The sequence below is a fragment of the Electrophorus electricus genome, chromosome 6 (assembly GCF_013358815.1).
Source record: "Electrophorus electricus isolate fEleEle1 chromosome 6, fEleEle1.pri, whole genome shotgun sequence".
Lineage (NCBI taxonomy): Eukaryota > Metazoa > Chordata > Actinopteri > Gymnotiformes > Gymnotidae > Electrophorus > Electrophorus electricus.
This window is the reverse complement of record NC_049540.1, coordinates 21,909,799-21,935,420: the sequence shown is the minus strand read 5'-3', so window position 1 is coordinate 21,935,420 and position 25,622 is coordinate 21,909,799. Positions and strand designations below refer to the sequence as shown.

General features: G+C 36.5%; 5 protein-coding genes and 2 non-coding genes across 13 annotated transcripts; 5 read left to right on the top strand and 2 right to left on the bottom strand.

The window, feature by feature from the left end:
* The first annotated feature begins 603 nt into the window (after positions 1–603).
* ca4c (carbonic anhydrase IV c) lies at positions 604–4,312 on the top strand. The gene is made up of 8 exons (XM_027005760.2): positions 604–682; positions 1,817–1,864; positions 1,969–2,133; positions 2,416–2,561; positions 2,646–2,738; positions 2,931–2,997; positions 3,188–3,351; positions 3,864–4,312. The coding sequence occupies exons 1-8, from the start codon at positions 628–630 to the stop codon at positions 4,053–4,055; spliced, it is 930 nt and encodes a 309-aa protein (XP_026861561.1). The 5' UTR covers positions 604–627; the 3' UTR covers positions 4,056–4,312.
* Positions 4,313–4,340: 28 nt separating this feature from the next.
* On the bottom strand, positions 4,341–9,940 carry asl (argininosuccinate lyase). The gene is made up of 17 exons (XM_027004375.2): positions 9,863–9,940; positions 9,733–9,779; positions 9,403–9,597; positions 8,778–8,861; positions 8,453–8,509; positions 8,250–8,347; positions 8,065–8,142; positions 7,877–7,954; positions 7,732–7,784; positions 7,425–7,487; positions 7,122–7,236; positions 6,670–6,754; positions 6,377–6,436; positions 6,206–6,289; positions 5,351–5,431; positions 5,153–5,259; positions 4,341–4,996 (listed from the first exon to the last, which is right to left on the bottom strand). The coding sequence occupies exons 2-17, from the start codon at positions 9,745–9,747 to the stop codon at positions 4,852–4,854; spliced, it is 1,398 nt and encodes a 465-aa protein (XP_026860176.2). The 5' UTR covers positions 9,748–9,779; positions 9,863–9,940; the 3' UTR covers positions 4,341–4,851.
* Positions 9,941–10,124: 184 nt separating this feature from the next.
* On the top strand, positions 10,125–13,853 carry crcp (calcitonin gene-related peptide-receptor component protein). 3 transcript variants are annotated; one of them, XM_027004414.2, is made up of 7 exons: positions 10,150–10,216; positions 10,839–10,863; positions 12,203–12,239; positions 12,357–12,455; positions 12,657–12,751; positions 13,161–13,218; positions 13,390–13,853. In XM_027004414.2, exons 3-7 carry the CDS (start codon positions 12,222–12,224, stop codon positions 13,534–13,536), a joined length of 417 nt encoding a protein of 138 aa, XP_026860215.1. In that variant the 5' UTR covers positions 10,150–10,216; positions 10,839–10,863; positions 12,203–12,221; the 3' UTR covers positions 13,537–13,853. The 3 variants fall into 3 exon arrangements, with proteins under 3 accessions (XP_026860206.1, XP_026860215.1, XP_026860198.1); XM_027004405.2 differs by lacking the exon at positions 10,839–10,863 and having other exon boundaries at positions 10,125–10,216; XM_027004397.2 differs by lacking the exons at positions 10,150–10,216; positions 10,839–10,863 and adding an exon at positions 11,460–11,560.
* Positions 13,854–14,042: 189 nt separating this feature from the next.
* Positions 14,043–18,637, top strand: tpst1l (tyrosylprotein sulfotransferase 1, like). Its single transcript, XM_027004386.2, has 4 exons — positions 14,043–14,369; positions 15,469–16,666; positions 16,966–17,164; positions 18,402–18,637. Exons 2-4 carry the CDS (start codon positions 15,828–15,830, stop codon positions 18,444–18,446), a joined length of 1,083 nt encoding a protein of 360 aa, XP_026860187.2. The 5' UTR covers positions 14,043–14,369; positions 15,469–15,827; the 3' UTR covers positions 18,447–18,637.
* A 379-nt stretch (positions 18,638–19,016) lies between these two features.
* trnaw-cca lies at positions 19,017–19,088 on the bottom strand. The gene has a single exon. It is a non-coding gene; the product is annotated as a tRNA-Trp (tRNA).
* A 202-nt stretch (positions 19,089–19,290) lies between these two features.
* On the top strand, positions 19,291–19,362 carry trnae-cuc. The gene has a single exon. It is a non-coding gene; the product is annotated as a tRNA-Glu (tRNA).
* A 272-nt stretch (positions 19,363–19,634) lies between these two features.
* zgc:152891 (uncharacterized protein LOC767741 homolog) lies at positions 19,635–25,475 on the top strand. Of its 5 annotated transcripts, none has more exons than XM_027003416.2 (15): positions 19,635–19,704; positions 20,234–20,401; positions 20,532–20,745; positions 20,951–21,032; positions 21,148–21,237; positions 21,385–21,500; positions 21,618–21,790; positions 21,954–22,097; positions 22,351–22,554; positions 23,431–23,517; positions 23,830–23,999; positions 24,104–24,225; positions 24,339–24,439; positions 24,650–24,820; positions 25,068–25,474. In XM_027003416.2, the coding sequence occupies exons 2-15, from the start codon at positions 20,255–20,257 to the stop codon at positions 25,245–25,247; spliced, it is 2,001 nt and encodes a 666-aa protein (XP_026859217.2). In that variant the 5' UTR covers positions 19,635–19,704; positions 20,234–20,254; the 3' UTR covers positions 25,248–25,474. The 5 variants fall into 5 exon arrangements, with proteins under 5 accessions (XP_026859217.2, XP_026859226.2, XP_026859208.2 ...); XM_027003425.2 differs by having other exon boundaries at positions 19,657–19,689; XM_027003407.2 differs by having other exon boundaries at positions 19,663–19,704; positions 20,131–20,401.
* Positions 25,476–25,622: the final 147 nt, after the last annotated feature.

Sequence of the window (25,622 nt, the reverse complement as noted above, 5' to 3'; positions counted from 1 at the left end):
GTGGATGTAGTTAGGTAGCATGTCATTTGATAAGTCATGGCATTTCAAACAATACTGACTTCTGATCCAAGCTACTTTCAAAATAAAGCCCATGAAAGAGATTCATATGATTTGTCTTGATCTGTAACGTGTATGTGTTTAATTGTTGGAGGTTATTGCCCATGATGGAAGTTACGCATAAGTATGAGAGTTCATGTACTCTTTCCATCAATAACATTTATATTTATACTCCTTGTTCAAATAAAGTTATGACATTTTAATATGTATGAGACATATTGTTATCATTAACATAACTCACATGACGATCACTTCACATTTTAAGAGCCATTCAAATAATGTAAATAATTCAAAGGGTTAACAGACCCCCTTTTTTATTGCTGCCCCTCACTATTTCCTTTTAACACTTAGAAGTGCAGCATTTTGGTTCAAACCTGCCTGAAATACTATAACATTCAAGGTGTCCTACGGCATATTATGCAAGAGCAGATGTTTGTAAAATAACTGTAAAATCTCTCTCTCTTTTACTCTCATTCTACCCCCCACCCCCTTCTCTCCACCCTATTCTAGTGTCCTTATAGTTACACTTCTGCCCTCCATGGCAGAGAAACCTTTGTAGGTGCTGCAGTCATGAGGTCCACACTCTTCCTCCACACTCTTCTGCACGGTTTATATCTTTGCTCTGGTAAGACTGTTAGAAATGATTAAACAACTCTTTTCTAATAACTTACAACTTGTCACCTATTTTGGATAGGTGAATCATGGGTTGTGTGAATAGTATAATAGTGCAAAATAAATGCTTGTGAAATGCTTTCTGAATGCCACTTTCGCGTTCTTTTGTTTGCAAAAACAAAACCGTCGTATGTATTTAGAAGGTTAATTAATATAAATTAAACATTAAAATATTAAGAATTAAAAATATAATGTGGTTGGATATTGCAGTTACAGATTTGCATTACATTTTTGCAAATAGAAATACTGCCAAATTACTAACAAATTCAACTCTTTGCAGTTCTAGATTTATACTGTTACATATTCTTGAAAAATCTGAGTGGGTATAGATTTTTTTATTTTAGTACGAAAATATCCTCCATAAATGACTCCACTCTGAGACATAAGACATGAAGACCTTTGGGTTTTTGTGAATACCCTCAGTAACCTGTTTTCACCTGATAGCCATTATTTACTCTAGTCATTTTCTTTCACTCTAGTTCTAATTATATTACAATTCAGCTGTTCTATTGTGCCAGATAATTGTTTTTGAACTGTATGTTCTGTTTTGTACTATGCACTTGTACATAAGGTATTATTACCTCACCTCCCAATCTAAAAAAAGGCTGCATTCATAGTTTATATATATATATATATATATATATATATATATATATATATATATATATATATATATATATATATATATATATAAACTATGAATGCAGCCTTTTTATATATATATATATATATATATATATATATTTATATATATATATATATATATATATATATATTTATATATTTATATATATATATATATATATTTATATATATATATATATATATATATATATATATATATATATATATATTTTATATATATATATACATATATATATATATACCTTCATTTAGAAGTGAGTTTCAGCTGTTTGTAGTCTCATTGACGATCAGGATGTAGCTTGTGTATCTTAACACAGTGTAAAGTTCAATAAATGACCACTTCTGTTTTTAAGAGAGAGAGAGGGAGAGAGAGGAAGAGAGAACTCATTCAGGTGCATCCTTTTTTGCAATGTTTCCCAAGTCATCATGTTCTTTGTTCCAGCTCAGTGGTGCTACCAGAGTCAGTACTCATGTGATTATAAATGCAGAGGTAAGCTTCTTAGTAATACATTACATCCTATTTTGTCCATGGAAACAGCTGAAATGTGTATGGTCTTCATTGGAACATGCTTTATTATTTTGATGGTGTTTCAGAGCCTAGTCAGTGGTACAGGGAGTTTCCAGTGTGTGGCGGGCAAAGCCAATCACCCATTAACATTGTCACTCGCAAGGCACAGCTTAATCTGAGTCTAACCCCAGTCATCTTTGAAGGCTACTCAGATGTCCTCAATGTCACTGTTCAAAACATTGGATATGCGGGTGAGTGTGCAATATATTTAATTTGTTCAAATTTCCTCAGTTCAATTCAGTTCTGTTCTTATCTCCATATTTACCCATATTGTTGCAAACTGTCTTATCAGATTTTTTGGTTTGAGCTATATGATCCACATAAAGCAATATATAGACAGTTTTCATTTAGTTGTGCCTAGCATCAGGAGAAATTCAGTATAAATATGGAAAAACAAATGTTAGGCTTGCATTCACATTACTGTGTAATTCACATTACTACTGTCCACTGCACTTTTTGTAACATGCTGCCAGCGGTCTTTACTCTCCCTTCCTCTGTGCGGATCCGTGGTGGAGGTTTGCCTGACACCTACAAGGCTGTTCAGTTTCATCTGCACTGGGGATTGGATGCTAAGCCAGGCTCAGAACATACTGTGGATGGAGAGCAGTACCCCATGGAGGTGGGCTTTCAAATTACAGTCACATATTTTAGAGGACATGCATTTATTGATTTATTAATATTTTTGCTGTTTCTCTTCTCAAAGCTCCATATTCTTCACATAAAACAGAATTACAACAGCCTAAATGAAGCTATGAATGACTCAACAGGTGTAGCTGTTCTTGCCTTTCTATTTGAGGTAACAAGTTTTGGACACCTGACTGTGATGAAGCTTTATACCTTGGACATATCTTTATGTAATCTACCAAAATATAGACAAAGACTCTTGCTGTAGAGATTTACTTCACTTTGCATATACATATAGCATTTTTTTAAACTGATGACACTTTACTAGAGATACAAGTTTTGATGTCCTTGTTCTTCCATTCAGATTTCTCCAGAGGAAAACAAGCAATTCACTAAAGTGATCAAGGTGTTGGAAAAGGTTCAGTGTTTTGGTGAGCTCCTGTAGATCCTGCCAAATATGTTCATTTTAAATAATTACTTTTCAAATTTCTTAAGTACACACACACACACACACACACACACACACACACACGACTATTGAGAAGTAAATGTTCCAACTATGTCTCACAAGTAAGAATTACACTGCTGCACATCATTTTATGTGATCATTTTATCCAAAAGGGAACATCAGTGTAATTCCAGAATTCCGGCTGACTGACATCTTGACCTCAGTGGAGAAACTGTCCAGTTACTACCGTTACTTAGGCTCACTAACCACACCAGGCTGCTTTGAGAACATCATATGGACCATCTTCCATCAGTCTCTCCCTATAGGCTACCAACAGGTAGAGGAGATGTTTTTTTGCACTTTGTATTTTAAGTCTAAGATTCCAGAGTATTTACTTAAATCCCCTTTACATGGAGTTGTTTAAGTGTTGTGATTTCATCATACATTAAACAAAAGTTTTTGCTTTGTGATTTCTAATCCTCAAACATTTCTCCCCACATAATTCCAGTCTGAGAGAAGAAACTAAATTGCTGTGCTCAAAACCTACCTCATTTGCCACCACATAATTCTGAGTCCGTAGGCATTTTTATGTTTATGATCGCATATGGTGCTACTGTGACCTCATAATCGCATGTATCAGCTGACTTTCCCTCTAATATGGACTTATCCAGTATAAAAAAAAATATTATTTGATAATAAGCTGACATTTAGGCCTCACTCCACAACACTTCATACTGTTTTCTATCTGAGAAACGTTACATCTTATGAAAAACCTTTTGTGAATAATCTTAGTATTTCTAAGTTTGTCATGTGGATTTCACTTCCTGTTGTCTCTTTTTTGTTCTATAGATGGTGCAATTAACCCAACAGATGTTGTTCTCTACTGGGAAACCCATGACTGACACTTTCCGTCCAGTGCAGAATCTTAATGGGCGTATTGTGTACAAATCAATGGCAGGTACATATGTGTTTTTAAGTCTAGTCACTCTGCTGCTGTGTCTCCTCTTTGTATTTGGGCTGATAAAATGCACAGCCACATAGTGTATTAAATTTACAAATTGGTCATTTTCCAAACAAAGGCAATGTATGTAGCTACAGTCCACCTTAGATGATACAGTACTATATTTGAAAGCACCTCAGCACACTGTAAAAGTAAATATTTCATTAAAGAATTCCCTATAGCCTTTTATAAACAATATAATACTGTAGTCCCAAGTGTCTACAGTATTGCAACTTTGCTTAATTTTTTACATTAAACCAAAATGTTCTCCTAATACAAATGACCATAATTATATTTTAAAAGAACAGATTTTAGTCAAAGCACAATTTTTAAATTCCAGTATTTGAATTTATTTTATTTGAAATTATCTTGGTGTAAAGTTTAATATGGAGCAGATTACATTAGGATTGCTGCTTTTCAGTGTGTCTGGGTAAACAGGTAAAAATTGTTAACTGGTTTGTGTTTAGAATTTTGACATGAGATAACTGTCATGTATAATGTCTATCAAGTTGTATCTATTCTAAGCATTTTGCTATAATGTATAGAGCTGCAATTATCAGCCTTTGCAATGCTGACATCACAGATGGCTATAAGATGCTGAAAAATGCAAATTAGTTCATTTTTTTTCATTGTGTGCTGTAAGCCGTAATCATAGCATTCACAATCTAACAAGCACACAAAAGTTTGGTAAATTATTCTTAAATTTCTATTGTAATGCAACGCATAATATCACAATATATGTAAATATGCATAATCACATCCCACCATCTCTACTGTTCATATCTTGCAGCCCTATGTACTCCGCAGTACCACTGTAATGTATATGAAAAAGACAAGTTATCCTCTATGTTCCTTCAGCCAGGCTCTCATGTGTTCTATCTGTGATGCAACACTGCTCCTTGCAGTGCCACCTTGTGCGCTGTACTGCTCCACACTGCTTGTGTAGTCCCACACTGAGGACACGTCACTATCAAACAGGGGACTGGACAAAAATAGCCAGAAGACACATACAAACATTATGACATTTACCTGCAAAAATTAGCTGCACTTCATTAAAAAAACAAAAACAAAACAAAACACCAATCTGTGAGTGTGTGTGTGAGAGAGAGAGAGTGTGTGTGTGTATGCGCATGCTGACCTGAAAGTATGGAGGTCCTCAACAGTAAGTTGGCTCAGTGGGATGCCTTTAGACTCAGCATGATATACAGCTTTTCCTGAGCAACTATGAGCTTCCCTAAAGGGCATCTGCAGCAAATGCATAACCAAATAAGACTAAATAGTTCACTATTACAGTCTCACAATAGTGCGACTAAATGTGAAAAGGTGGTTTACTCACTCCTTTTCTAACTAGGTAATAGGCCAGATCAGTGGCCAGCATGTCTGGGCTGAGAGCTGCCTTCATGTTTTTTTGATTTACCTGCATTGGATCACAGATTTTTATAAACATGTACAAATTCTAGTCTGCAAAACAGTACATGCACTGTAATTGCTTACATAGGAAACTAATTTCTTGAGAGAGTCTATTGCAAATCTTGTGCAAGTGTGTGCAGATAACAAATTTGCACTCCAATCATTCTAATTAAAAATGCATATTTGCAACTGAACTGAAAATAACCATTTTACATTTTAAGAACAGTATGGTACTGAAAACTGTCTACATGTAGAAAAGAATTTGTGCAGGTACAAATGGTGAAGATTTTTAAATGTATGACCAAAACAAATTTGTTTATTGTCTGTCACATATGCTTTCTGTTTGTTTTGGGGTTTTTTGTTGTTGTTTTTTTCCTCTAGGCCTCATTTCTTGTTTCTTTCTTGTACAATGATTTACCATGAACAATATATTACTGTATATGGTTTACACCTATGGAATACATGTTACTGTTAATGGTTTATATTACAAAAATATTTAGTATACTTAGTATTTTGCCAAGTACGTTCTTTAAACTTTATCAAAAATCAAGCACTTTCTACACATAATTAATTATTTGCTTCTGATACTTTCATAACAAAAATGTGTTACTTTCAAAAGCAGATAAAAAGCGCAATGTTTTGGGGTTTAAGTGTTTTGATAATGTACATTCTAATAATTTTCTTTACACTCCTGATTAAAATTGGACAAATTCATTAAAAGTAGTGCATAGATGATTAAACTGTCACCTGTCAAATTCACTGGTTTGCATTAGAATCTTACCTTGAGTGTAGACATAACACCTGTAGCTACTTGCAGTACAGCATGTAATGTATCATAGGTATCAAACATAGCTTCTTTATCCTCCTACAAAACAGATACACAAACTATCAGAGGAGGCACTGAACTCTACCACATATTTACAAGTTCCCTTAATTATGTCAGTGTACCTACCTGTAAATCTTTGTTGTATGTGCTGGGTAAGCCCTTCAGTGTCATCAAAAAACCTGCACACTGAACCAAAGAATTATGTTGTTAAATTTAATTAGCAAGTTCAAGTTCAGTTTTATTTATTGTTCAAGAATAATACTAAAATGTATAACTTTGAAAATGCATGTTGAAAGGCACAAGCAACTCAGTATTTAGCTAATTCTGGGATAGGTTCAACTGTCAATTGTCCCTATGAAATAAAAACAGTCCTGCAAAGACTGGCCGTTTATGATTTTCAACCTTGTGTTGTGTCTTACTCTGCCAAACACTCGTCCAGCTTTGCTGCGGATGAGCTCCAGGCTATCTGCATTCTTCTTCTGTGGCATCAGGCTGCTCCCGGTGCTGCCCGCAAAACACACAAGGAGAGGTCTAGTTGCCCAGCACATGATCTAAACAAGTACCAACACACAGCCAAGACAACAGCATTCTGAAGCCTAAAGGTTAACACAATACATTACAAGCTATGTTTTTGCTGTAATCAGGTGTTAATCATGTGAGATACAAAACATGCACAACAGAGAACATTATTAAAGTTCATTATATGCCATTAAAATGTATAAATGTGTATTTATGGGCATTATATTATATAGTATAAAATGTGGACATGCATTATATGCAATAATGATCGCTACTAAAAACAGTTGTTGGAAGTATTCATTAGTGTACTAGTGCATCAGAATAGATTGTTTTGAAGTACAGATGAATTTACCTGTATGCATCAGACAGAGAGACAAAAGAAAACTCCTTGGTGCTGTACAGGATCAAATCTTCTGCCATCTTACTAAGGTGCATGAGACACATTGAACCCCAAAACAGGAACTCAGCTACTCCAAAACACACAAACACACACACACACACACACACACACACACACACACACACACACACACACACACACACACACACACACACACACACCCCTTCTGAATTAAACATTCAAAAATTAAACAAAAAATAATTTTGTACTGAACGCTGTTTTGAAATGTTAGATCGAACTAGATGACAAACATACCAACAAAATCTCTCTGCCCGGTAGCATCCATACTGTTGATGCTGATCTCATTAAAGTCTAGCTCTGTAGAGAGATTGAAACAATGCAGATAAATAGTATATTTACAAATACAATTTTCTACTATTATGCAGAATGTATACATAATACTAAAAAATAATATATATTTAAATAAGGAGCAGAATTTGAAACAAGAAACAAGCACAGGAAACAAAAAAACATCTCAATCACACTCAACATAACACAGAAATGGATGTAGAGAGACTGAACATGTGCAAATAGGGCAAACCTAGCACATTAAGAAACTAACCTTTCCGAAGAAGTTCCCGATCAATGCTGAAAGGATTCCCAGCAATAGCTCCACTGTAAAATAACACCAAAAATGCAAATGATTCTGATGAAATAAATATCTATAAATTATCCTCTATATACACGCAATCAAAATTAGCAGTAACCTTCCCAGAGGCAGAACACTGACACGCCTCCTAATTTCCTCCACATGCTCCACATCTCTGCTCAGAGCCACAGCATGACTGCAATAAATAGTAGCAATACAAACAATAAGCCAATAACCTCAGGCAGATTCTACATTAGTGTTTTGCTGGTGAGACCATTTTTTTCCCTAAAGTTTTTTAAGGCATACCTGAGAATCCAGTGGCTCCACCTGATTGGCTGTGCTCTCTGCATGTGAGTGTATCCAGGAAAAAGGATGTCAATCTCTCTAAGAGGCAAAGAGAGGCAGACAGTGAGAAATGGTGGCAGACCAACCATGTGTTATACAACTTCTGTGGATTTTATTCTGGGTCTGTATAATATGCTTATTCTTACATTGCTGCCCTTTCCACCATAGTGTTTATAAGGTCTATGGTATTTCCCTTCAGAGTGGCAATAGCATCCTGTAACCAGAGCCTCATATCTGTGACAACCTATGAATGAGGTGCATAAAAGTGTACTATAAAAACATGCACAAACTAGTTTACAGTAAAAATGAATAGAAACTGAATCTTAGATCTGATTGAATGGAGACCCACCTGATCATTCCTGCTCCTGCCTGTATGAAGCTTACCAGCGGCTTCTCCAATTAGTTCCTAGCAAAGAAATTATGGAGTCAACTTTGCCTATAATTTGTTCCTGTGTCATAAAAGTACATCTTTTGGCTCAGGTCTGCATTTCAAAATGCTTCACTATTAACTTCCTGCCTTCTTCATTATCATTTACAAATGCCTACAACCTCTGGTCACCTTTAACAAGGAAGCATACAACCTTGTTAAGTTATGTATTTGCCTGTTATTATGGTTTAATCTAAAAATGCTGTGGTGAAAGCATTGACAATATATACAGTACAAAGACCCTCACCTTTAGTCTACGCTCATTGGCTGTGTGAATGTCTTCATCTCCTGGCTTGATCTGGAATTTACCACTGGACCATTCTCCATGAATCTAATTTAACACAGTGGATTAATACCTTTCAAAAGACTATTACACAATAGTCTTACAAATATCAAGCCTGGCTACCTCAAAATAACAAAGATAAGTAAAAGAAAGCCTCAGTTTTTATGGGTCACAATGACAACACTACAGTCTAATGGCGCTTGTTAAAGGGAGTCATATTTTGCCAGAATGTGGAGCACAATGGATGTCTGTTAACAGTTGCATCCTATGACACAGCGACAACCTTTGATGTGTGTGTGTGTGTGTATATATATATATATATATATATATATATATATATATATATATATATATATATATATGAAAATGTCAGGACACACTTTTGGTCTGTGGTATTGAGAAAGGTCAAATAGACTACAGCACAGACAAATCGTTTCAGGTATCAGTTAAAATGAAAATCATAGAATATATGATTATTCCCACCCCACCCCACCCCACACACACACACACTTCTAGTATTCTCTTTGGACCAGAAATGTTTTAAGTCTTTGGTTTAATAGTAGAAATCATCAAATTATAGTTGGCTAACCTTGTCTAGGCCGACGTGAATCTGATTCATTTCGTGCTGAGTGACCAGATTTGCTTTCTGCAGTGCCCTGACATAGGCTTTGCTTCCCCTGATGTCGGCATCCCACATTCGTTGGTCGTATGCAATCGACGCGTTGAACGACTCCATTATAGGGTCTGTATTCCCAACGAATCTGCCGCCCCACAATTTGTTTTGCTGTGCAGAATAAATTGAAGTAACAAAGATTGAAATCCAAGATATATAAGATAGGTAGCTAGCATAGTTAACTAACTAGGTAATGTAAGATTAAGAACAGGACAAACAGTCCAACAAAACTAAACTAGTCCTTACCTCAGATCCTGCCATCGTCACGCAGCTATTTTCACGCAATACAATATCTAAAATAAAATAAAACAAAATATCTGGCGAAATACAAATACAACTAACCGTTAGCTAGTTGAGAATAACTGTTAACTTGTACCTTAGCTAGTGACTCGATATTTCTTTCGTCTACAGCACGCACTGACTCTAGTACCAAAGGTAAAAAGTAAGTGTCAAGTTGGTCTGATGCAAGACACGTAGCTAACCTAACTAGCCAGCTAGTTCCGACAAGGAAACGCTGGCTGTTTACTTATGTTTCAATTTAAAAATACATAGATTTAATTCCAATTAAATATTTTAATGAAACTGAACATAAATGAATATTTAACTATTTAATTGTGTTTGTCAATCGTTTACTAGTATGCTATTTGCTGCAGGAACTTATACCTTTGAGGGAATGTTTCTGTCCGATTCTATACAGGCGTGGCACCGTGAAGAAGAGAAGCATGGAAGTGTAAGAAATTGTTTGTTGTATCATCCACACATATATACATGCATACATACACAACAAACGGGAATTTGAAATGTTTATCTTGTAGGTCTTTTTGTATGGCTTCTTGAGTATATTAGAGAGCTGACAATATTTAAAAATAATAATAAGCATACTAAGTGACTGCGGTAGAACCATGTCTATACACTCACCGGCCACTTTATTAGGTAAACCTTCGTAGTAGACGGTTGGAACCCTTTTTTCCTCCAAAACTGCCTTAATTCTTCGTGGCATAGATTCGGTAAGGTGCTGGAAACATTCCTCGGAGGTTTAGGTCCATATTGACATGATAGCATATCGCAGTGGCTACAGATTTGTCGACTGTACATCGATGATACGAATGCCATTCCACCACATCCCAAAAGATCTCTATTGGATTGCGATCTGGTGACTGTGGAGGCCATTTGAGTAACAATACTCGGGTAGGTTGTAGCATTTAAACGATGCTCAGTCGGTATTAAAGGGCCCAAATGTGCCAAGAAAATATCCCACAACAAGCGACCAGAACCATTGATACAAGTCAGGACAGATCCATGTTTTTATGTTGTTTATGCCAAATTCTGACCCTAACATCCAAATTTTGCAGAAGAAATCGAGACTCCTCAGACCAGGTAATTGTTTTTCCAGTCTTCTATTGTCCAATTTTGGTGAGCCTGTGCAATTTGTAACCTGAAAAGAGTGGCACCACTGTCATCTTCTGCTGCTGTAGCCCATCTGCATCAAGGTTTGACGTGTTGTGCGTTCAGATATGTTCTTCTGCATATCTGAGTTGTAACAAATTTTTTAGTTACTGTTGCATAACTATCACCTTGAACCAGTCTGGCCATTCTCTTCTGACCTCTGGCATCAACAGATATTTTTGCCCAGAGAACTGGTGCTCACTGGACATTTTCTATTTTTGGAGAAAACCCTAGAGATTGTTGTACGTGAAAGTCCCATTAGATCTATGCTTTCTACCAGCCCCCCTAGTACGAACAACTATGCCATGTTAACTCGACTTTCTTCGCCTATGTGCCTAAATGCATGGCCAGTGAGTGTAAAATCTATGGGTAGAACTACCTTGTTTCATTACTGCTTCCTTTTATGCTACCACAGTCTACTGAAGTAAATGAGTAAACAGCCTCCCAAAAACTAACAGCTAAATGTGTGTGTGTTTTTTTTCTTTCTTATATACAAGTGGATTGAATTTGCAAGCGAATATTCGAAAGAGCAGTCTAAATCAGAAAGTGCTGACCTTGCAATGTGGCATCATTACAATGTCTTGACCGTTAAAGCCTCCAGGAATGGTGGTAAATGTAGTGTCCAACGGTCAGTTACAGAGCAAAACACCCTTTAAAGCTGTTCATTAAAACAGTTAATTTTCATTTGTTTTGATTGTGTGAAATGGGATCAAAGCTATGGTTTACCCCACAATCTGATAGAACAGTCGTACAGAAACAAAACATCTTAACTGTATAAACCATACATTTGGTGTCAAAAATTAAAAGAACCTTTAAGAGAGAAAATCTAAATTAATCTCCCTTTTTAAACTGTGCTTCTTTTGACTAGCAGTACAACTTGCTGTAGCGAAATGCTTTTATGTGTGTGTGTGTGAAGTGCTTTACACAAACATGTAAAAACAATGAAAGAAAAAAAGAAATAAATAATAAAGATTAATACCCATCACCCCAGAAAAGCCTTAGCAAAAACTAGGTTACAAAAGTGTTAAATAATAGTTAGACCTTAGTTAATTGACTCACTTGATAGAGTAACTATATACTCATAAATCAGGGTACAGTAAATATGGTATTTCAGTGAAAGTATGGTAGCTAAGTACTAACTTTTTGAGAAAGTTCTTTGTCAGTTTGAATTGCACTTAAGATATTTTAACCTGTAGGTGATGAAATTGTATAAAATTTTAACCTATCACATTTGCAGGATAACTAATAATCCTTCATGTCTTCATTGCAGGAGGGATGCTAATGCTGCTATGCTCAGCAATTATGAGGTCAGTAATGTTTTCAATAAATAACATGTCTTTACTGTTGTGATTTTTGATAAATGTGACAAATATCATAAATGCTTACTATCCTTATGGTATGTGTGTACATATTCACCATGCTAGGTCTATCAGTTATTGATGGAATTGAAAGAGAAGAGGAAAGAAAGTGTTAAAAACAAGCACAGCACTGGGCAGCAAAACCTTAACACAATAATGTATGAGGTCAGTGACACAGAACTACATGCAGTTACTTCCCATTGTTCATTAGTCTTTATGATAATTGTCTAATACTTGTCTGTACAGTACTTTAACAAATTAAAATAATAAGCATTTTTGTGAGTCGAAAGATATAATGCGCAATGTTGGAAAAAATTGTTTCTCTTTGTCATTTATGTTTTGACTTTACATTGCAATTTTTCTCAGACTTTAAAGTATCTCTCCAAGATGCCATGTATTCATCAAAGCCCTGAGACAGTGAAAGAGTTCCTAAGTGCAATGCTTCCTCATAAACTTACCAAGTGAGTGCAACAGAAGTTCATGTTGTCAACGCTGGCTAATTTCTGATAGTATTATACTGCACACATGTTTTTAATTTAATTTGTTGCTGAAGATCAGAGTTTTTGGACAAACTTGCATATAACATACTTTATCTGTATGTCATACACAGCTCCAGTGGTGTGTGTCCACTTTGTTTCACTAATTACAGTGTATGGTTTGTCTGCCCTCTACTGACAAGCTTTGTAATTTCCACTTTAAGATACAGTGAAGGTTTATGACCTGTTGTGGAATTGCAGTCTTTATCAAAAAGTCAAACCTCTTTTAGTTATTGTATGAATTGTATCAATGCTCTTCAGTCTGTTTAGACAGACTTGCATATTATTCTTTACCTATTGGCACAAGAAAGTAGGTAGCCTTTTTATCCACCAGAGCCGAGAAGCTGCAGTTGCTAAACCACAGGCCACAGACAGCTGTTGAGATCCAGCTGGTGAGACTGATATTTTATGTACTTTTTTTTTTTTTGTCCTCTTCCTGTCTCTCTCAGTATGTGTCTCTCATTGGACTTTGTATGAGATGGAGCTGATGGGTCTAAAAAGATTCATTAAAGAGTTTTTATTTTATAATAAATATTATTTATAAACTTTTCCTTTCTGTACAGATGGTAGAAGAGAGCGAAGAAAGACTAACTGAGGAGCAGATAGATGAACTTATTCAGAAGGTCACAGACATCCTCCCTGGAGATCCCCAACAAGAAGGCAGTAGCTCTGCAGATGCTGAGATGGATGCAAGCACAGACCAGTGCTAAAAACTATGGGAACCTCTTAGCATACATTTAACCTCCTACATATTTCTTGTTTTTCTTTTTGTTAGCTGCCTAAACCAAGTGAAAAATTAGTTGCATTCTGTTTAGTAGTGCTAACTTATTTATGCATTTACATTTGCAGATGGCTTCACCCTTATTTGTTTAGAAGTTGAACCATGCACTTTTAAAAAGCTTGTTTATGAAAGCTACGATTATTCTGTATTGCACGACTCGGAGGCTTTTAGGGACTTTTTAAGTTTTCTATTGCTCCAAAGCTTTTTTTCATACGTTAGAATTAAAATGGTTCTTACTTAAATTTATTTCCATGTTTCTTTAATGAGTGCTAAATCTACCTTGTATTTTTTTTATTTGATAATACACAAAATGCATCAATTCAGCAGACTATAGACCTGCGGTGGCACGAAAAAAATATTACTTTTAAATGTATATGGGACTGTTCAGCGAACAGTTGGGTCTGTGCAGGTCTTTGAAAGTCGTCGACGTCGGATAACCAATAACATTTTAGGTTATTTGGGCAGCCGTGGTAGTTGTTAAGAAGTTCTGGTTTCCTGTAACGCTGGAATTTTTTGTCAGCTAGGTTAGCTTCCTAAAACTGGTCAAATTGCGAGGCTCTATAGTTAGCTAGGTGAAAATAACATCTCATGAAGTCATTCGCGTCAGCTTTTAAGTTTTGATCATCCCTTACGGCAGTCTGCTTTCGTGTCCAAATGAGCACTTAACGGTTTGTTTTTTCTCAAAACGGCGGAAGTCATGGCTATGCGAGTTTAAAGAATAACGTTAAGATGGCTAGCTGACAAGGCTTTAGGACGATTACGGTAAGGCGTGCTTTTAGTTGCTGATTTTGTTCATCATTAATCTAGATAATACAGAATACATTATGTATTGGTATATGGCATAGTGAAACAAAATTCTTGCTGAGCTTCAGTACAATTTTTCTGTCTAGTTGTAAATGATGTTATCTAATACAATCTAAGGCTTCAGAGTCCGTCACACTTACAAACACTATGCTGTGTTTAGCTTCCACCAAAAATCGTCAACTTCAGTTTCGTTCGTCACACGATATCGGTTTTATTAAATTTAATTTGCTACAGTATTCATGTTTTTCTTAATGCCATATTGAAAATTTAGCTAGCTAGCTTCATCTGTGTGTAAATTTCTTGCAAAAGACGAACGCTGACCCAGCTTTACTAAGAGACAGATTCCAGACAGCCATAATTGGCTCTATTGCCATAATTTTCTCTTAGCTACATACCTTAAAAACGCTGTCCACATTAAATATAATCTATTTATAGATTGTTTGATATCGCAAAGTAGCATAATCAGTTGCGACCAAACCCAGGCAAGTAGAATATATTATAGGAGTTATGGAGGTGTTACGGATTATTTGACCTGTTGCCTGGACGGAGACGTGCAGAGCGTCAGTAATGAGATCTTACTTGCTAGCTAATTGAGTGATGTACTGCATTGGTGGATAAATCCCATTTACTATTGTGGTTTAGTTGATATCACATTAACCGGCTGAATAATTTTGTTAGATGGCTAACAATCGAAATTTCCTACTTTTATATTTCTTTCTAGCTCTACAAAATTTGATCTAACAGTATAATTCAATCAGTGGAAGCCAGTATTCAATAAAATGCATCTTTAAGGATGACGAATGAGAACCTACATCAGGCATAATCATTTTGTTCGTTCTGACTGCTGTTTTACCGTTCAAAGCTCATTATCGGATTTTGGCCAAATGTTGAAACTGGCAACTAACATTCTTTTCGCTAACGGCTATAAATCAGTAGTTTTGAACCAAGTCTTTGGGAATAATAAGGACTGGTTTGTCTTTTTTTGTATTGCAATCAATTTAAAATGTTTAGTTAGAATTTTATTTTTCATACTATCTACCTTCTTCCTATTTTATAGAGACAATGGACTGATCAACAGCCAGAGGCTTGAGTCAGCAAGCCTAAATTCAACAATAAGCCTATAAGCAAGGATTTAAAGCTCTTTTTTTTTACCACCTCTGCTTTTGCTTCTCCTATGTCTTACCTCCATTACTGTGAATTCATCTTTCCTTTACCACGTTTCTACTTTGTCTCTGTTTTTTTTTTTGTGTATACTATTTTTATTTCCTTGGTATATGTGGTAGTTCTCTTTTTCTACCTGTCCTCTGTTTTACTACTTTCTTCTGTCTCCAAAACAAAAACGCTTTTCCCCCATCCAAACTAATTTCTTTCTGGATTTTGTTTTACTGAATTACAACCCACCCCAACCTTTTTACCATGAGGAAGCAGACTTACAATGTCTTACTGGCCTGTGTGGTCATCACTGCCATCACAGTATTTTATCTCAGCTTTAGTGCAATGGAATGCCCAAATTCCCATTCTGGGGCCACCATTTGGGAGGTATGGGCTGCCAACCAACACATTAACAAAAACCTTAGTTACCCCCTGCACATTCCTCTGGAATTCAGTAAAAGCACTCCTTTAATTTTTGTTGGTGGAGTACCTCGTAGTGGAACCACTCTGATGCGGGTCATGCTGGATGCCCACCCTGAGGTGCGTTGTGGAGAGGAGACTCGTGTTATCCCCCGTCTCCTAGCTATGCAGGCCACCTGGAAGCGCTCTGCCCGGGAGAGGGTTCGCTTAGATGAAGCTGGAGTCACAGAGGAAGTCCTGGACTCTGCTATCCGTGCTTTCCTGCTAGAGATAATTGTGGGCCATGGTGAGCCTGCTCCACGGCTCTGTAACAAGGACCCTTTTGCTCTGAAGTCTCTTGCGTACCTCTCCAAGTTATTTCCACGTTCCAAATTTATCCTAATGCTTCGTGATGGCAGAGCCACAGTTCATTCCATGATATCACGCAAGGTGACAATCACAGGATTTGATTTGACTAGTTACCGGGACTGTCTGGTGAAGTGGAACCGAGCTGTGGAGGTCATGTACGACCAGTGCCAGGCTGCATCAAAAGGCAGCTGTTTGCCTGTGCACTATGAACAGCTGGTGCTGCATCCAGAGCAAGTGATGAGAGAGCTCCTGCTGTTCCTGGAGCTCCCCTGGGACTCATCTGTGCTGCACCACGAGCAGCTGATTGGAAAATCCGGCGGAGTATCTCTGTCAAAGTGAGTGGGAGATGTCCTAGGGAAATGATACTCTGGCCTTTGGCTGTCAAGCACAAATCCTATTCTTTATTTTGTAATCATATTTTATATATAGCTATATAGCATAGTTATATTTGGACATGATTTTCTATCTGAAAAATGAAAATTGTTCTTTTGGTTAAAACAGATTAAACAAGGCAATGCCTTTGAAACCAACTGATTTTTGCATAGATAGTTCACATGTTTAAGATGGTATGCATTTACTTTTACATAGGTCTGAGACTGTGGGATGCAACTTAATCACTAAACTTCTGATGCAGGGTGGAACGGTCAACTGACCAAGTGATCAACCCAGTAAATATAGAAGCCCTGTCAAAGTGGGTGGGCAAGATCCCTGATGATGTCGTGAATGACATGGCTGACATTGCGCCAATGCTCAGACACCTAGGTTATGACCCTCTGGCCAACCCTCCAGACTATGGCAAGCCAGACCTCTTGCCAATAAACAACACTAAACTGGTAAGAATGAGGAAATGTGCTTTAAAATAAGTGAGAGACCTCATCTTAATTTTTCTAAGAGTATCTTACTAATGAACAGTTCTAGATCTCTTCCTTAAGAAGAGGACTCAGTCTCAAGAGACTTCATCTTGAACATACATAGTTGCCTAAGATACAATTAAAGGAATAACTTGGTGGGTTCATTTGAAAATTCTGATGATTTTTTCAATATTGTCACTTATATTGCAAATCATTTAAAAATTGTATGGCTCTTTGACGTAAATGAAGGATGTACTAACCCCTTTTCACAAAATCAAGTTCTTTACCTCTAGGATTTAGGCTATAAGGTAAGTGTGTTTGCTTGAGAAAAAACAAAGATAGTTAGAACAGCAAAACATTCCAGGTGTACAAAAAGACATGGCAAATGCAAATATTATTGTCCTTACCAATTGCTGTTGGAAAACAGTAAGCCAAACATTTTTATTTATCTTGCAATAATTGTGAGGGCAGAGACATCACAATGCCTGTATGTATGAAATGCTGGGGACCTATGCAAGTAAACGATAGCAATAAGATGCTTACCTCAGAAATGCGTTACTTCAGAAACATAACTATAAAAAAGATAAAGGGCACAGTAAAGGATAGCAAAACGTTGCTTGCATCAGAAAGATAAAGGGCATATTTTGTAATTTCTGCAGTTTTGCCTTTACATGATAATCCGCATTTCCTCTTCAAAAAATGTGTGTATGATTTCAGTCAGCAAGTAAGTTTTAATAAAAACTGTTGATAAATATATTGCTTTGATAAAAATGAGAAGACTCAGGAAACATACTGAACTTACTGTGGGAATAGTCCTAATATTCCACTGAAGTTGCTTGTTTCAGAGTTCACTGTTTTGGGTTTATAGCCTGTTATGCTACAATTAATGTAATGGTGCAAGCAGGGAAAATCAGAATCATACAGGCATACATGTACAAACCTACCAGTGAGGATTTTGCAAATCAAAAGTTCTGGCACCACAAGAAACTTACAGGTGGTCATGGAATAGTAGGTTTTTATGTTTAATTCTGTATAAAATAAATTGGTTATTTACTAGACTTTGGAATATTATTCAGTGTTCATTTATACTGACTGATGCGTGATTAATGTAGAAAAGGCAGCTTATCAGGATTGGTTATCTTTTGACAGGAAACCATTTTATTTTTGACAGGAAACCATTTTATAGAGTCTGACAACTCTTCTTTTCTTCTCTTTTCAGCTTAAGGGAGCTAAAGGAAATGCAGATGATTTTCATTCTAGTTAATTCAGGGTGGAACATTAAAGACTTGTTTCACGTTTCATCAACTGATGAATTGTACCAGAGGAGGGTCCCTTGGACACAGAAACCAGTAGACAGTAATTTTAACTGATGCCTGATAAAAAACACCCCAACTCTTAAAACAATAGGTTGTAAAAGTGTCTTTTTCAAGAAATAAATATTTATTTTATTTTTGAGATTGCTGTTTATTAATTTCTTCATTCATCATGCTAATCTAGTCTATCATTGGCAATAGTCATGAGCAGTCAAAACTACATTTCCATTCATGCTTGTTGAAATATTCGCAAACTTCTCCACTACACAAAAGACTTTTTAAAAAAGGACTGGTAGCATTCATAGTCAATACTTTGTATACCTGCTTTGTAATGAGAGAAAAAAAAGAAGAAAAACACATTAGCAGTCTTTTTAACTTTAGAAGATATGTGAATAAAATAATTAGTGGTCAGACGTACTCCTGTATTAGTAATGACATATTGGCATAATCTACAGGATGCATTTAGGACATTTTATTGTCCAGGTGATGAATCAAATGCTGGTGTCAATAACAAAATGCATTGACCCCGACGTGATTTGAACACGCAACCTTCTGATCTGGAGTCAGACGCGCTACCGTTGCGCCACGAGGTCTTAGTTAGCACATGCTGTTATGGATCATTCCAATATAACTTATGCTATATTATATAATGTCATTGTTTTGTAGTTATCTACTGTTTTAAAACGGTTTTATGCGGTAGTTTGAATCCCTGTCACTAACTATATTTCGTAGTATATAAGTAGGCTTTCTTAATGTCTGAATGTTAATTATCTAATATTATATAAGTGTTATTCGTCCCTGGTGGTCTAGTGGTTAGGATTCGGCGCTCTCACCGCCGCGGCCCGGGTTCGATTCCCGGTCAGGGAAAGGTTTTTTTTTTTTTCCTTTTGCCGGACAAGAAAGTTGGTGTAATGTTGAAAATTTACGCTTTATTTAAATGGATGATATAACTATATAACGGATACACCTAGAACAAGGCTTGAGCATTCGAATAATTGCAGCTCGTGCAAAACCAACTTTGCTCTCTCATCAACTTCGAGTAATCGAGGGCGTGTTCATAACAAACCTTCACTAGCCTCAGAACATGCCACGTAGGATATGACGCTTTATGAATATTAATAAACCTTCCCCTTGTTCTATAAAAATAGGTTTTGCGGGCTGCACACTGACGCTCTACTTCAGGGACCTACAAGGGTAAGGTAGCTTAAGGTAATTTAGTTTCTCTTATCTGGTGCGATCTAAGAAAAATGTTTACCATATTTTGAATTGTGTGTTTTAAAATGTCTGCAACTAAAGGACTGAACAGCTGAACAGCTAAAGATGACTTTAAAATAGACTTAAAAATGACTTTTAAATAGTTTTTTATTTAGAAAACTGGATAAGGATATTTATGCACGTTATTGAAAGGAAACATAAAAAGGTATTAGAATTACTTTTTACTTTAATATTTTAACATTTTTCATTGTGTTTTTACTTCTTGGTAAAAGGACAATTGTTTGCAAGTCAAATATTACCGTCATTTCTGAGCTCTATATGCAAATCATGGCAGTGTATGCAATATTGTTTCTGTGGTGTGAAGAAGAATCATATCCATCTGATACTAACTTATATCATTTTTCTCTTATATTTCTTTAGCCTATATAAAACCCACAAGGACAGAAGGCCTTACACATGTTGTATCAGACCTCTTTATACATATCAATGTGTACATTCTAATTTGTATTATTTATGTGACTAGAAATATTTATTGGAAAATCAAATGGAGGAATTTCATGTGACAATCCGAACCTCTTTAGTACCTCTCTCAGGATCATACAGCACCCTTTGGGTCTCATTGGTTGGTTCTCAATGTGAGTGTCTACCAGTGAAGGTTGTTCCAGATGGACAGTGTCTCTTACCTGGCTCAGTAAGGTCTTCATCTTGCTTTAAAAAGCACACACTTATTCACTGCTTTGAAATCAGTCATACACAAAAAGCAATGTTACATTGCTTGGTGTCAACAGCCCAGTTAGCTTTTTTCAATGTGTGCTATACAGACCTGCAGTGTTGTGGTCAAGCCTGACAAAGAGATAGGCTCTGTGATTCTGGTGCGTTTGCGACTTGAGGCACGGCCTGGCTTTCCTGATCTGGACTGGCACTGTTCAGATGTGCAGTTGAAACTAAGCTTTGATGCTGAGGAGGTGGAGAGGTTCCCCTGCCACAGATGGATCAAGACTGCAGATGGTGATGTGGAACTCCGCAGTGACAGAGGCAAGCTGTTCAGTGTTTCAGCTTCTATACTGGAACATCTGGAATAAACTCACAACACTTCATTTAGAATTGCAAAATGGAAGATTTCTGAGTTTATGTAGCTACAGGAATATAAGCAGGAAGTAGTTAATACAAGTAAGCAAATTATTGAGGAAGTTTGTGCTGTAGACACATCTTCTTATTATCTACTGCTTTGTCTCCTTAGTGTGCATGCTGAATTCAGAGGCACTGCAGATTCTTAGGGAGCACCGGGCCAGAGAGCTACAAACTAAACAACACCACATCAGGTATTCCCTCAGGCCAGCAGTCTTCTTCACCATTCTCACATTCTTGCCCTTCAATGGTCCAGTGACACTACTCCAGAATAAGGAAATCAGTTGTCAGTGTTTTTTTTCCCCATAGATGGAGCACTTTTGTTGAAGGTGGCCCTCATTGTATAGACATGACCATTATACAATCTCTTGGTCCCAACTTGAGTTACACACGGCAAAGGTACACCTTTGTAGCAATACTTCACTGAGGGCTGACAGTATCTTTTCATTGCTGCATATAATTTTTATGCCAAAGAAAGTGCTGCATCACTTTAATGGAGAGTTGTGATATTTTTAAAGTAATTTGTGTTTCTCTCTGTCCCCCCAGTCCTGGCACCAACCCGTACTATCTCAGGGGATTTACAGACCGAATTGAATCTTGGAGTAGCTGGGAGGAACTGGACATACTGTTTAGTCACAACGGAAAAGATAATGCCGTTGCTAGTAGGGCACTCAGTCATGGTTTTGCAGAGTATTAGCAATAATGTAGTGCAAAAAATGTGTCATTTATTATTATTATTATTATTACTCTGTTAATCTCGTGCCCTTTTTCTTTTTTAGAATATGTTCAGGCTCATTGGAAAGAGGACACCTTTTTTGGTTATCAGTGTCTTAATGGATGTAATCCTCTTCAGATTAGACAGATCCACAGTCTCCCAGCTAACCTTCCTGTCACCACTGAGATGGTCATGGATTTCCTACCACAGGGTTCTTCTCTGGAGCAGGAAATGGAGGTGTGGGGGGGAGGGGTGTTAGTGTGTGTAAGAATCTGGCACAATATAGAGCAGTGAATGGCAAATGAATGTAAATTCCATCACACTGGAGTTATTTTGTTATTATGTCAAGATATTTATTCCATTCAAGATATTTCATCCACTGAATTTATGTCTACCATAGAAAGGGGCTATATTTCTCCTTGACTATGAGATTCTTGATCAGTTACCTGGCAATGTTATCAATGGTAAACAGACGTATCTGGCTAGTCCACTGTGCCTCCTACACTACAACAACCATGGAGAACTAAAGCCCATTGCAATCCAGGTATGTTTAATGTTTTTAGTCCTTAAACTTCAAAAATCTTTACAGAAACATTATTGCTAAACACAAATGTTTAACAATAACAGTTCTGTATTGCTAAACATTTTCGCTTCCTGTAATAGACCATCTACATGTGCTAAAGTTTACTAATGTTATTACCAAAGCTACTGGTTGGTAACAGGGCAGTTGTGAGCAAAGTCAGATCTATGATGTGATATCCTTGAATAAATCAGTTTCCTGTATTTCCTTCTATTAGCTCCAAAAGACTGCTGGTCCAGAGAACCCTGTGTTCCTGCCTTCTGACCCTGCCCCTGACTGGCTGTTAGCAAAGATGTGGGTCCGTAATGCAGATTTCCAGGTTCATCAGTTGCTCTTTCACTTCCTCCGCACTCACGCGATACCAGAAGTGTGCTGTATTGCAACCCTCAGGAACCTGCCAGAAGTACACCCTCTACATCAGGTACACAGGAGCAGATGACAAGAACAAATACTATCGCAGCAGATACACGTATAAGGATTACATTAACCTCTCCAAATTCTGCAAGTAATTGCAAATAAACTTGAACAATGTGTAACATTTTAAGGAGGCAGGCGCATGTGCGGAGAAGAGTAAGATTTATTAGGGGCAAATCCAGAGTTGTAGTCGTCAGAGTAGTCCAGGGTCATCATAGAACCAACACGGAGAGTCGTAGAATACACGATACACAAAACAAGGGCTAGGATAGTATACACAGGAGCTAGGAAAAAAGTACAAGGAAATGAAATGCAGTTAGCATCTACCAGAAGTGCAAATAATAGCAATTTGCAAAACAGAAGAGTGGCAGAATGTGCCTAAGTACATAACTATGGCATTATATATAAAATATATATGTAAAACATTTTGTGTGTATATGTATATGTATATGTATAGTGTGTGTGTGTGTGTGTGTGTGTGTGTGTGTATATATATATATATATATATATATATATATATATATATATATATATATATATATATATATATATATATATATATATATATATATATGTATATATATATATATATATATATATATATATATATGTATATATATATATATATATATATGTATATGTGTGTGTGTGTGTGTGTGTGTGTGTGTGTGTGTGTGTGTGTGTGTGTGTGAAGTATAACAAGATATGTGAGATATATAAAATATAATAAAATATATACATAACATATTAAATATAGCAAAATAAATTACAACACTATGTAAGTAGTATGTACATACAATGTACATTAGGCAGGATAATGATGTAATTTGTACTTTCTCAATATTTATAGAGAGAGGCTAAACTGTACAACTGCTTTTTCCAGCTTCTGATGCCTCATATTAAAACATCTCTTCAGATCAATGTTCAGGCTCGAGCCTCTCTTTTGGCCCCTCAAGGAGTATTTGACAAGGTTGGAATCCTTATGTTCTGTTACATTGTTAATTTTAAACTTACCAGTGTGTGAGTGTGGGACCAAATGTGTGGCGCTAACAGAAAAGTATAAACATTTTGACACTTTGGGTTAAATAGGAGGTTGACCAATAAGGAATTCAAGTACATTTAGGTATGTGTTTTTAAGTCAAAAGAAACACCTTATTGTCTGTAGTACAGGATTGTGAATATTGAAATAGAGTGAAAATAAAAAGTCTGTATATTTGTACTTCTGTCTGACAACTGTTTATGTGTTACCACTTAGTTACATTGTTCTGCCTTTTCATTTCAGGCCATAGGCTGTGGTTTGAAGGCATTACCTCTTTTGTTTGCTCGAGGTACAGATCAACTACGCTACACTTCACTGTGCGTTCCAGATGACCTGAAGGAGAGAGGAATAGACACATTGGCCAACTGTTACTATGCACAAGATGCTCTGAGGGTGTGGAATGCCCTTCACAGGTGCTTTAAGAGACCTAGCCTAATGATAATCCAGTATAACCTTTATTATGGTATTTGGTAGGTGGTTTGGTATGTGAGATATTCTTAATACATGTTTACTGCAGATTTGTGATGAGTTGGGTGGATTTGTATTACAATGATGACCAGGTGGTCCAGGAAGACTCTGAGCTACAGAGCTGGATCCAGGAGATCTTCACTGAAGGATTGCTCAGCTTCACTCACACAGGTTATACATTGAATCTAAAAGCATGAATCTATGTGTCGGTAGGGTTTGACTTAATTGTTTATCATGTGAGCACATCTGTAGGTTTAAAGTACCAAAATGTATTATGATTCCAGGTTTTCCACAGTCGTTTCAAACCAAATCAGATATGAGCAAGTTCATCACCATGGTGATCTTTTCTTCTTCAGCACTGCATGCAGCTGTTAACTTTTCTCAGGTGTGGTTTCTGTTTTTTTAATGATGCCACAGAATTGACTAACGAAACTTTAAACCAAGGTCATGTTTAACCAGGGTCATATTAATATGAATCTGTATGATGTTTTTAATGGTTTTAAGCATTCTCCACAGGGAGACCCTTCTCCCCAAATAATTATATAAATGAATTATAACCTACTGTAGTATAACTTACTTAACTTTAAATATTCAGGTGGATTTCAGTTTATGGATGCCAAACAGCCCACCTGCGATGTTCCGTCCCCCTCCTAATGTGAAAGGCTCAGTGACGGAGGAGGAGCTTCTGTCTTTTCTCCCAGATATCAATGCTGGATGCAATGTGCTGATCATCCTGTTACTGTTATCACAGCCTGCTGCCAACTATGTGAGTGTTATGTGAGAAATTCCCTGTTCTTATTCTTGAGTCTATTCTGGGTTTGTAGGTATTTCTCTTTCTTTAACTTTTATCTCATTCAGTAAATTGTTTTGGGGCTTCTTGAAGTCTGCCTCTATACTAAACAAAAGACAGGGTACTGACAAGCTATTCTAATTACTTGCACCTAGTTTTTCTGTTCATTAATCAAGGTGCTGCTTCAATAGTAGATGTAATGCTATTGATGATCCTACTACAGGTGCCCTTGTGCCAGTACTGTGAATGGTACTTCAGCACTGGTGCCCCTGCCAAGCTTGTGGAGATAGTACAGAAAGAGCTAAAAGCCATTTGTGAAGACATCAGCAAGAGGAACTTCAAAATGGAGCTTCCCTACCCCTACCTATCACCAGATGCCATTGAAAACAGTGTGGCCATCTGAATACAGTCTTTAACTCCTTTCATTGTTAAATTAAGCATTAAGCATATCAAGATTACTTAAATGGATAAATGGTTTCTGTTGGTGGATTTTTTTATTATTACCATAGCAGTGAAAAGAAACATTTATTTTAGTGTTCTGTACTTAATTTCGATTTACCTTTATTTGTACTTACAAAAATTTGTAACAACACACCTAAACTTTTGTATACTTTGTTTATGATTAGTAATAAACTGATTTTATTTTTGTATTGTCAAACGTTGAATGTTCTGCTTTCTTTGTATGACACCATGATAGTAGGCCTCAACAGGAAGAATGCTTCCTGAACGGTATTCTGACCGTAACCTGGCATCCATCATCAGGACCAAGTTTTTAAAA